Source organism: Rhipicephalus microplus, chromosome 6 (genome assembly GCF_043290135.1).
Source record: "Rhipicephalus microplus isolate Deutch F79 chromosome 6, USDA_Rmic, whole genome shotgun sequence".
Classification (NCBI taxonomy): Eukaryota; Metazoa; Arthropoda; class Arachnida; order Ixodida; family Ixodidae; genus Rhipicephalus; species Rhipicephalus microplus.
The window spans coordinates 79291731-79303982 of NC_134705.1; the positions used below are offsets into that span (position 1 = coordinate 79291731).

The 12252-nt window shown below is 47.5% G+C and overlaps 1 protein-coding gene across 1 annotated transcript in view; it reads left to right on the forward strand.

The window, feature by feature from the left end:
• Nucleotides 1-12252, forward strand: part of LOC119168591 (putative phospholipase B-like 2) — a 70888-nt gene that overhangs the window by 36460 nt on the left and 22176 nt on the right. The window contains exon 7 of the mRNA XM_075867710.1: nucleotides 4036-4128. Within this exon, the coding sequence (XP_075723825.1) occupies nucleotides 4036-4128 (93 nt within the window). The remainder of the gene's footprint in view (nucleotides 1-4035; nucleotides 4129-12252) is intronic.

Below are 12252 nucleotides of genomic sequence, written 5' to 3' on the forward strand. Positions count from 1 at the left end.
CAAAACGTCGTCACTGCAGTAAGTGCATGTTTTCGAAGAAGGCATCAATAAATAAGCCCAATAGCTTTCTACTAGGGTACCCCGCCGCGGTGGCCTAGTGGCTAAGGTAGATGAGTGCGGCGAGTTGGGCAGGTTGGTAACGATGCATGACTAAGAAATCTTAGCGCCACAGAACGGAAACAAAAGAAAGAAACGTAGACAACACGAGCGCTAACTTCAAACCAAGTTTATTAGGAAACACACATGAATATATACGAACTCAAATCACAGAAATCTCACGCCTACTTTTTTACACATATATTGTTATACAACGTCATACAAAAACAAAAAATGTAATATCAGGAAATAAACAGGTAAACGCGCATGTGTAAATGGAACCAAGAAAACTTAGAAAAACTTAACAGCCCCCCGAAAAACCCTACAAACGAAAAATGTAACACCAACTGCGCATGCTTACCTCGGTGAAACTATGAAAACGTGCTCATTAGGAATGAAAATTCTTTATCGTGAAGGAGTACAGACGGATGACTCACGCACTTCTCGCCACGTTTTCGGATGAAGCAGGCCTCAACTAATTCTCGGGTTAACTGCTCTCTGTGACGGAATAGCACAGCTGTTTGATCGAACATTGGAGTACAGCCACACTGACGGCAATGTAATGCCAAGTGGGATGTCGGTGTGCCTTTCAAAGAGCTGTGGTGCTCGCGTAGACGGATATTGAGACACCGCCCAGATTGGCCCACGTACACGTGTCCGCACGAAAAGGGCGTCTCGTATACCACCCCCTTTACACAAGACACGAAACGAATGCCATGTCTCATTGTGCACTTGCCTTTTTTACCACTTTTTTTTATTTTCACGGTGCTGCAGTCTCGGGCAAATATCCTTCAGTTTACTTTTGGCTGAAAACACCACGTTGACGCCAAAGCGTGCCGCCACTCTCTTAAACCGATGGGACACTCCGTGAATATAAGGGATTACCGAGAAAGGTCTGCTCCCTTTGCATCTTTCCGTCGCCGCCAGCTTACCACCTGCTCTTATGGTTTTAAGCAACCTTTCACTAACAGCGGCTATAACAGCATCAGGGTACCCTGCCTGCCGCAACTTAACTGCTTGTTCACACATGCTTTGTCGAATCAGGTGCGGGCATGACTTTGAGATGGCAGACCGGATACAGGAGCTGGCTATTCCATTCTTTACAAGTCTGGAGTGACCAGACTGGTAGTCAAGCAAGCCCTTTTGAGACCTTGGTTTATATCGCCAGCATAAACCATCAGGGCTAAATGCTAACTGGAGGTCTAAATACTGCAATGCATCGTTCCGGGGTACCTCACATGTGAACGTCAAACCGTGCCCTTGCTCCCTGAACACCTTCATTACATCAATCATTTTTCTGATAAAAACACACCTGTCCACGAAAACCAAGTAATCATCAACATAACGAAACACTTTGATTGCCAGATCAACAAGACTACCCTGTATAGCCCTGTCCACCTTTGCCAAAAATATTGTGCTCAGAATAGGCGCGACACACGAACCGATACATACGCCAGATTTCTGAGCAAATACTTTCCCATTCCAAGTGACGAGTGTCGCTTCCAGGTAACACCTCAGTACCTCGAGGAACCCCTCAACTGACACACCTGAACGAGAGGTGAACTCAAATTCGTCCTCTTGATTCCCAATACACTCCTTTACACTCTGCAGAAGAGGGGCTTGCGGTAAGGAGTAGTAAAGATCCTCGATGTCGAGGCTAAATGCCCTTAAGCCTCCCGAGTCGTTGTTCCTAAGAAAATCTACGAGTATAGATAAACTGGTCAATAAGGTAAAGAAAGAAATGGGTGATACTCTAGATGTTTTCTTTACCGCTAAGACTCATAAGCCTGACATTCCCTTCCGTACAATAGTTTCTGAAAGGAACACTTGGCTTCAAATAGTGTCCCGATATCTTCAAAAGAACCTTGAATCTCTGGTTGTGGCTGACCCTTTTCAAGTGGCTAGTTCGGATATACTCGTAGATTTTCTTAGGAACAACGACTCGGGAGGCTTAAGGGCATTTAGCCTCGACATCGAGGATCTTTACTACTCCTTACCGCAAGCCCCTCTTCTGCAGAGTGTAAAGGAGTGTATTGGGAATCAAGAGGACGAATTTGAGTTCACCTCTCGTTCAGGTGTGTCAGTTGAGGGGTTCCTCGAGGTACTGAGGTGTTACCTGGAAGCGACACTCGTCACTTGGAATGGGAAAGTATTTGCTCAGAAATCTGGCGTATGTATCGGTTCGTGTGTCGCGCCTATTCTGAGCACAATATTTTTGGCAAAGGTGGACAGGGCTATACAGGGTAGTCTTGTTGATCTGGCAATCAAAGTGTTTCGTTATGTTGATGATTACTTGGTTTTCGTGGACAGGTGTGTTTTTATCAGAAAAATGATTGATGTAATGAAGGTGTTCAGGGAGCAAGGGCACGGTTTGACGTTCACATGTGAGGTACCCCGGAACGATGCATTGCAGTATTTAGACCTCCAGTTAGCATTTAGCCCTGATGGTTTATGCTGGCGATATAAACCAAGGTCTCAAAAGGGCTTGCTTGACTACCAGTCTGGTCACTCCAGACTTGTAAAGAATGGAATAGCCAGCTCCTGTATCCGGTCTGCCATCTCAAAGTCATGCCCGCACCTGATTCGACAAAGCATGTGTGAACAAGCAGTTAAGTTGCGGCAGGCAGGGTACCCTGATGCTGTTATAGCCGCTGTTAGTGAAAGGTTGCTTAAAACCATAAGAGCAGGTGGTAAGCTGGCGGCGACGGAAAGATGCAAAGGGAGCAGACCTTTCTCGGTAATCCCTTATATTCACGGAGTGTCCCATCGGTTTAAGAGAGTGGCGGCACGCTTTGGCGTCAACGTGGTGTTTTCAGCCAAAAGTAAACTGAAGGATATTTGCCCGAGACTGCAGCACCGTGAAAATAAAAAAAGTGGTAAAAAAGGCAAGTGCACAATGAGACATGGCATTCGTTTCGTGTCTTGTGTAAAGGGGGTGGTATACGAGACGCCCTTTTCGTGCGGACACGTGTACGTGGGCCAATCTGGGCGGTGTCTCAATATCCGTCTACGCGAGCACCACAGCTCTTTGAAAGGCACACCGACATCCCACTTGGCATTACATTGCCGTCAGTGTGGCTGTACTCCAATGTTCGATCAAACAGCTGTGCTATTCCGTCACAGAGAGCAGTTAACCCGAGAATTAGTTGAGGCCTGCTTCATCCGAAAACGTGGCGAGAAGTGCGTGAGTCATCCGTCTGTACTCCTTCACGATAAAGAATTTTCATTCCTAATGAGCACGTTTTCATAGTTTCACCGAGGTAAGCATGCGCAGTTGGTGTTACATTTTTCGTTTGTAGGGTTTTTCGGGGGGCTGTTAAGTTTTTCTAAGTTTTCTTGGTTCCATTTACACATGCGCGTTTACCTGTTTATTTCCTGATATTACATTTTTTGTTTTTGTATGACGTTGTATAACAATATATGTGTAAAAAAGTAGGCGTGAGATTTCTGTGATTTGAGTTCGTATATATTCATGTGTGTTTCCTAATAAACTTGGTTTGAAGTTAGCGCTCGTGTTGTCTACGTTTCTTTCTTTTGTTTCCGTTCTGTGGCGCTAAGATTTCTTAGTCATGGCTAAGGTACTCGGCTGCTGACCCGCAGGCCGCGGGATCAAATCCCGACTACGGCTGCTGCATTTTCGATGGAATCGGAAATGCTGTAGGTTCGTGCGCTCAGATTGAGATGCATTGAAGAACCCCAGGTGGTCGAAATTTTCGGAGCCCTCCACTACGGCGTCTTTCATAATCATAGCGTGGATTTGGGACGTTAAACCTCACATATCAATCAATCAAATCAAGATTTCTAGTAGGGCGTGGCTTTTCGCTTACATTAGCAATCAACGCTGATCGTTTTTGCAGTATTTTTCATTACCTGTATTAAACACACTCCGTGCTTAGTTGCCAAAGTTGTAAAATTTACTGTATTATTCATGCTTTCCAGAGCTAACAGTCAAAACTTGGTCCTTGACTACAAGCTCTTTACGCCTGGGCAACCTATCAAGGACGGCACACTTTATCTTCTCGAGCGAATGCCGTGAGTAAAAAGACGTCCCAAATGTTCGACGCAAAACACAAAAACGGTTGTTGCTATAGCCCTGGAACAACATCTTTGTGCTAATCAGGCGCGTAGGCATAAAGTTTTCTTTAAGGAGGGGGGAGGGGCGCATCATTATGATTTGAAGTGAAGTAGGGCAGGCACATTAGACGAGCAGGCACATTGGTTTTGTGCCATGACGAAGAGAATAATTTGAGGGAGAGGGGGCGGGGGCACGGGCTCGTTGTGATACTGCCTGGCTACGTCGCTGGCCCTAATGTAATGGCCTTGAAATTTGAACGCTTATATGAGAAGTCTAGAAATAAGGAATATGGGAGTGGCGAGTAGCCTTGCATTAGAAGGGTTCCTGAACTTCAAAAAAAAAAAAATAACCGTGGTTGAAGGTGGTTAAACCAAGCTGTTTTTCTTGAGTTTCACAGCTCGATGGCCAGGCTTCTCTTTCTCGTTCTCCTGTGTTGGCGTCACAAAATACAAGATTGTGATTAGTGCCCAGCATGAATAGTTTACTTAGGGACAAAATAATTAGCGCAAAAGAGCACGCGCACAGGAAGGGCGCTCATTTTCTATAGCTCACATACTAAAGACGACAAGCGAAAACTCAGTAATTCTGATTTCATGGTATAGTAAAAGTTGTTGGAGTAACCGCAAACCTAAATATCGAATGTATAAAGAAAATAGTAAAGAAGTGTTCATTACATCAATGACTTGTAGTTTTGTTAATGAATGTGTGTATCCGCTCATTATTATGGCTAACTTTAATTACTCACGACTTCATTCACCAAGTGACCACGGCTCCAAAGCCTTCTTGTCTCAAGCTGAGAAACACTCTAAACCCTATTCTTTATTACGTGCACCGCCGCCAACCCCAACACGTTCCCTCGAGAACCATTGCTTTGTGGGAAAAATGGTATACGCTCTTCGCCCACGAAGTTCGAGTCAGTCGTGCAAAATCGAATTCGAAACAAGTCTGCCGCAGCCATTGAAGCCTTGGTCACTAACAAAGCGAGTGCGGTAAGATAATGAATGGTGTTTCTGAAAGTTTGGTCCTCTTATACAGCCCACGGCCATCGGTAGCACTCAATTGCTGCTTTCGCTCTTTTTTTTTTCACATTAGCAACGCTGTGTGCATGTTGCGCTCTGAAAATGCGTTCGCCACAGTCGGGATGCAATCCCGCGACTTTCACGTCAGCATTCGACCACCACAAACACAGCACTACACCACCTGTTAGTTACAAAAAGTCACAGTTTCTTCACAATAGCGAAGCAATGAATTCGATAGCAATAACTTGGAGTGTAACACTGAGAACGGCTGCCAGATCGAAATGTGCAGTGCGTTGCTCACACACAACTGACGCACGAACAACACACACAGGACGAAAGCTAACAACGTTTAAAACTCAACGCTCAACGCGCTGTTCAAACGAAAATGACACACGGAAAGTATAATCATAGGTAGAGATATGAGTGCGAACTAACGAGTGTGCCAGTTGTTACTTCGCTGTGTTTGAAAAGCGCACTGTTTTCGCAAACGGAGCCTGCCCAGCGAGCGAAGTTGACCTTTGTGGCCCAGGCGACTAACCCAATCATTCTGGTGAAAGGCCAAGGCACACGATTCTCCCCACCGAAAGATAAGTGCGACCGCACAAGCACCTAATCCCCCCGCCCCCATGCGTGGGACAAAGTACTTGTGCGAGACAGGCGCGCGTTGGTACATCGCGACGAGCTGGGGGCTGAGCGTGGACGGCTTTTTTTCTTTGTTGAGTTTTCTTATATATACATACGTATACATATACGGTGCATCACGGAAGGTTTGGCTGAGCTAGAAACCAGCCAATACTGTCCATATAAACTTTATCGCAATAGAACAATAGACATACCGAGACTTTTTCTGAGCTCACAGATAACACGCGCTGGCTGTCACGTTACGCAACATTTCACGTTACCCAGCAGCGTTATTCAAAGGGCACAGGTTCGGAACCTACTGATGACAATTTAACTTTTCGTGAACTTTGCTTTCTTCACGTTTAGATAAGAAATTCTATTTATATATCCGCTATAATTATTTGACATCTTTGTCTGTTAGCTTTCATTGATATTGTTTGTAACAAAGACAATCGAGCTTTTAAACTTGGGCTTATATTCTTTATTCATAGCGAGAGTTTTGTTCTCTGGAACTTGATGCCTTCAGGTATAACACGAGGAATAAGCAGCTGCTAGCTCGTACTAAGACCACTTGCTACGTGACGTCAACTGGTAAAACAGAAGTGTTCCACACACTCCGTAACGGCTGCTCGTGGCACTGGTGAACGGTGCACGTGTGAATGCCATATTTACAGTATAAAATAGGCGGAGAGAGAACGCGCTTGGTACTTAGACGTCCCCACTACGCGACCAATCGTCAAAGAGAGGGAAGACCCCTCAACCCCCTTTTTATCCGGTTCTCTCTTGGCTACGTGTCTCAATCACTTTCCACATACAGGGATTCGTGCTGGGGCCGGGAAGTTAGAGACGTCACGATCTTTTCTTAATCATGGACGCATTTAATTCAATAGTGAGTGCAAATGGCATACACACATACTGTCCGTGAATGACATCTTTGTTACACGAAATTGTAACACATCAGCAATTACTCGCGACACGCGAAACAGGATACATAAGCGAAGTAACAGTGACAATACAAGGGTGCCTCAATACAGAATAAACACACGACGACACAATTGATAAAGTCATTAATTAATAAAACCGCGCAATGTCTCAATATACCACATCCCTTCCTGCAAAGTTCGCTTAAGTAAGGGAGGTAAAGTTCGTCTCACAGAATGTCCATGTTGACGGGGGCCTCGGAGCTGGCTGTACGAGTCGGGGCTCAGGGCTTCTTCCTGGGGTCATTGTCCAATTCGTCAACGTCTTCATCCGTCATCATCGCCTTCGTCGTGCCTCTCAGTGATTTCCATCTTAGCCCTCTTTCGTAACGTTCCATTCACTCACCTCTTATCCCTGACTTTCATTCCTCATCGTACCGTCCTTGCCCCAGCCATCATCCCATCGCCTCTCATCGCTATCTCTTCGCACCGTTATCTTACTCTTCAATTCCGTCTTTCTACCGTCTTAATCTCAACGCTCCGTCTCTGACTCTCTCGTATCGTCTCGTAGTCCTTTTTTGTAGGACCCGACTCCGCCTTACCGGGGCACCAAACCAATCGCCACTATCGACGCGGCATATTTTCTTGTCAGTCAGAGTGTATCATCTTCGACAGCCGCCCCCGCGGCCCACACCAGTAGAAAACCCTCTCCCAAACAAAGCCGAGCAAGTAACAACGTACAAACTCCAGCCTCAGAGAGAGAGATGGGCGAGCTGTCCCAAGACACTGTAATTACGGGCGAACAATGGTCCCGATGCTTCCGACAAAGTGCGTCGTCTGTAATGGGCAACGTCCGGGGTTTGCAGTGTTGTGCCCAAAAGTTTTCGGCCGAACCATTTGCCCCGGTTTCTGGTACTTGATGAGCCAATGTCCAGACCAAGTCTCAACGTTTTCATGCAGCTCGGTGTCTCCCGCGAAATCCTCCGTAGCCGCCGCTTCTTCGTCATTCAACGACGCGGTTGGCCATCCGCGCAGAACGCAGTAATGAGACCTGGAGCCACGGAGGCTGACGGAAAGTCAGACTCGACCCGGCACAGGTGCTGCGGCAGGGTCACATTCTCCGAACCAACAAAAGGTGCTCTGCTGCTCCCCCATGCCACAAATCTGAAGGGTGCACGCGGATTATTGCCACCGTACACTGTCACATTGTCTGTAGACAACAAGGCGCCGCCCGGTCCTCGTGCTTGCGCGGGGGGGGGGGGGGGGGGCTCGCGAGTACAGTAGAAATAATATTTCCAGGTACTCCACTCCGGAATGCGCACTCGTTACACCGAAGGTATTCTTTTCCTTTTTTAATGCGTGGGTTTAAGAAATGAGCGTAAACATTTTTAAAAGACCGGGGTTCAGTCCGTGTTTGCGGGGACGTCACAATCCCTTCATCTTGCAGAAGAATTTTCCCAGCGGAGAAATTCAAACACGAGAATTGCGGGTGCATAGCGCCTTCGGGTTGTGCCGTGAAATTGAGACATTGCGGCAGTCCTAGGAATACGGTAAGCGAACAGATCACACTTGTGATTCAGTCCTGGCGGCAGCGCGTCGCTGAGAGGAACCAATCTGTGATTGTCGCTGAATCATCACCCACCACGAAGCAGTTTGATTCCGTGTTTCTATCACGCACAAAACACTTGAAACGTTTAGATTCGCCGCAGAAACTCGTGGATGACGCGTGGACAAAACGCACACTGCTCACAGCTGCTCGTCGGATGGTTTGACACGCAGCGTTCAGTCATGTGTGCGGAAAGTTCACTACCATGCGAGCACATTACACACTTCGCCTGCACTGTCCACTCTCGGCACAACCGAACGGAGGATACACACATTTCAATACGCTTTCAATCCACACAGGCACAAAATTTTAAGATCTTATCGAACATCTCAAACCAAACAAAAAGCGGGATGGCGGGAGAACATAGGTCATACAGGCAGCAACGCTGAATTACCCTCGCGTACCATCTCCTGTCCGGCCTCTGCTGCACCTGTCGGTGAGGGAAAGGGACCTTCCACGCTAATTGCGTGTTCGGATTGGCTGAGAACGTAGCGTATATGCTGTCCTATGCAACTGTGACATTTGGCGTTGTACATCAATACCGATCACGACGCCCCCTGCCTCCTAAAGAGGCACGACATTTCCGTTCGGGGAGGCGCCGTGAAACCATTTCAATTTGAACTTTCACCTCGCCTCGTCGATACCGGGGCTGCTTCATCTCTTCCTACAAGCCTGCCCTCCCCGCCTACTATCGAGGAACGAAACTATTGTGTAGGGAAAACGCCGTAGCTTGTCTGTTATCTTTACTTGTCTCATCTCATCCACCTGTGGTGCAGCGCCTATTTAGGTATCTCGAACAACAATCTCGCATAATCTGCCTAGTTTGGGCCACAGATGCAAGTCACATATCCTGTCTTTCTAAACCTTCTCGTTTCTTAAAACAGTCCCTTATTCACCTTCCTTTCCGACAAGCGGCGAAATCTGGGTAACCTCACATTCACTGACTATATGTTCTCCCTATCATTGGGTGTGAACCGATCCCAGGTAGTACCACTCACTCAGTGATCAACATCAGATAACGTGAAACACAAAACCACAATAACCGAGTCAACTACCTGGCTCATTTCAAAGTACAATCAACAAAATAATACAAGAGCACAAGGCAAAGCAAAACAAAAAAAAAAACTGATGCTTCGACACAAGATCTCCACTTAAGTAACGAGCACAATGACCGAGCAGAAATCATAGAACATAAAATGACATACTAGCTTTCGGACTCTTATGACCCTAGCCGATCCCTGAGCGCTCAGCGTCTACCCGCATGCAGACTTCTTCCCCGACTCTGAGTCTCGGACCCTCGTTGGATGGTCCGATCTCCCACCTACATAACTCAGTCGCGGAGTGAGGCATGTGCGAAGCTATCTGACAAGACCACCCCTGCGCATGCCCGGGTTTGGTGCGGTGTACATCGAGTGTACTGCAGTTCCTCTTTGGCCCCACAAAAACCACCCCGTTGCGATCTAAGCGTTCCTCAATTTCATCTACTCTCTCTAACGTTTGGTCTACCACCGTGTCGACCAAGACTTCGACAACTGCATTCTCAGAGAACCAATTCTCTTCCAACTCCATATCTGCTACTCCTAGTGGTAATGCCTCATCGTGTCGTGGGACCTTCGAGGTAGAAACCGCAGCTAAACCATCTGTATCCGTTCCAGCAACCTTGACAGCTTTTGTTTCACCCAGTGGCACCGGCGTGCGAGCGTTTCCCCCAAACACACACTTGCTCAATGGCGGATCGTCCTCCTCGATCATGGAAGTTACATTAACCACATCCACACACGGTGAACCGCGACTCGTTTTTATGGAGCTTCTTTCCTCGCGATTATTTACGGTCGCGATTGACCTCTGCACGTCACCGTTGAGGAGGAGTTGCGTCTAGGTTTTCAGATTCGAATTCTGTCACCATTTCTTTGTCTTTGTGAATGCGGCTGCCACCCGTCGAATTCCACTTTCGTCGCCGGTACCGATGCCATTCTCGCCAAAAGTGACTAAACCTGCCACAGTTATAGCACCCGCCGGGATAAGAGAGCTGCTTCGAGAATTCCTGCCGATTCTGTTTCACCTTATTGCGTACTGCCAAGCTCTCCACAAGTTTTTCGAGGCGGTCAAGGCGGCTATGCATCTCATGAACATTCGTGTTCTCTTTTGCGTATCGAACGGGTAACGAATGGCTCTTCGACACTTTCTCATTCTGTTCGTCCTTGACCGCTATGGCAATGGCCTCGTCAAACGTTTTTGGATCCCGAGAGAGAACAAATCTGCGGACCGGATCCCTCAAGCCTAATAAAAATTGCGAGAGTAATTGTTCGGCTAGAATTTCGCGGCGCAGTGAAGCTTTCACCGGATCCTGACTATCGGAGCTCGCCAGGGGGGCGGTCCCGAGGATGCGCAAGCGGCTTGCAAATGACCTCACCTCCTCATCTGCCTTCTGCCTCGCGTTTCAAAACCGTTCCGTTTTAAAGATAAGTGGCTCCGTATCGAACCTCTTGAGGGCCAAATATTTGAACTCAGAAAAAGTTGAAGCCGCAGCGACGCCATGATCCCACCACGCAAAATCGTGCACCGCGCCTACCATCTTGCATTGTGCTATGCAGACCAGCTCACTACCCCACCATCCACCCAAGTGACCAACCTGCTCCAAAATTTTCAAGAAGACCCCAAGATCCGGACCCGTATCACCTCCCGTAAACGACGGGACCATGTACGCTAACATTAACGTGCTCATTTCTAGTGAGTCATCTCTGTCGGTCATCTTGGTAGTCTGCTCGTTCATTTTGCCACCTCTCCTTCCCTAGTACGAGGGTGAAATCTCGCACCGTTGCCCCAGCAGTAATCCCACCGCTGCCACCATTTGAGACGTCCCCACTACGCCACCGATCGCCAAAAAGAGGGAAGACCCCTCAACCCCCTTTTTATCCGGTTCCCTCTTGGCTACGTGTCTCAATCACTTTCCACATACAGGGATTCGTGCTGGGGCCGGGAAGTAAGAGACATCACGATCTTTTCTTAATCATGGACGCATTTATTTCAATAGCGAGTGCAAATGGTGTACACACATACTGTCCGTGAACGACATCTATGTTACACGAAATTGTAACCCATCATCAATTACTCGCGACACGCGAAACAGGATACATAAGCAAAGTAACGGTGACAATACAAGGGTGCCTCAATACAGAATAAACACACGACAACACAATTGATAAAGTCATTAATTAATAAAATCGCGCAATGTCTCAATATACCACATCCCTTCCTGCAAAGTTCGTTTAAGAAAGGGAGGTCAAGTTCGTCTCCCAGATTGTCCATGTTGGCGGGGGCCTCAGAGCTGGCTGTTCGAGTCGGGGCTCAGGGCTTCTTCCTGGGGTCATTGTCCAATTCGTAAGCGTCTTCATCGTCTTCGTCATCGTCGCCTTCGTCGTGCCTCTCAGTGATTTCCATCTTAGCTCTCTTTCGTAACGTTCCATTCACTCACCTCCTATCCCTAACTTTCATTCCTCATCGTACCGTCCTTGCCCCAGTCATCATCTCATCGCCTCTCATCGCTATCTCTTCGCACCATTATCTTCCTTTTCCCTTTCGTCTTTCTACCATCTCAATCTCAACGCTCCGTCTCTCTGACCCTCTGGTATCGTCTCGTAGTCCCTTTTTGTAGGACCCGACTCCGCCTTACCGGGGCACCAAACCAATCGCCACTATCGACGCGGCATATTTTCTTGTCAGTCGGAGTGTATCATCTTCGACGGCCGCCCCCGCGGCCCACACCAGTAGAAAACCCTCTCCAAACAAAGCCGAGCAAGTAACAATGTACAAAATTGAGCCTCAGAGAGAGAGATGGGCGAGCTGTCTTAAGACACTTTAATTACGGGTGAACAATGGTCCCGATGCTTCCGACAAAGTGCGTCGTCTGTAATG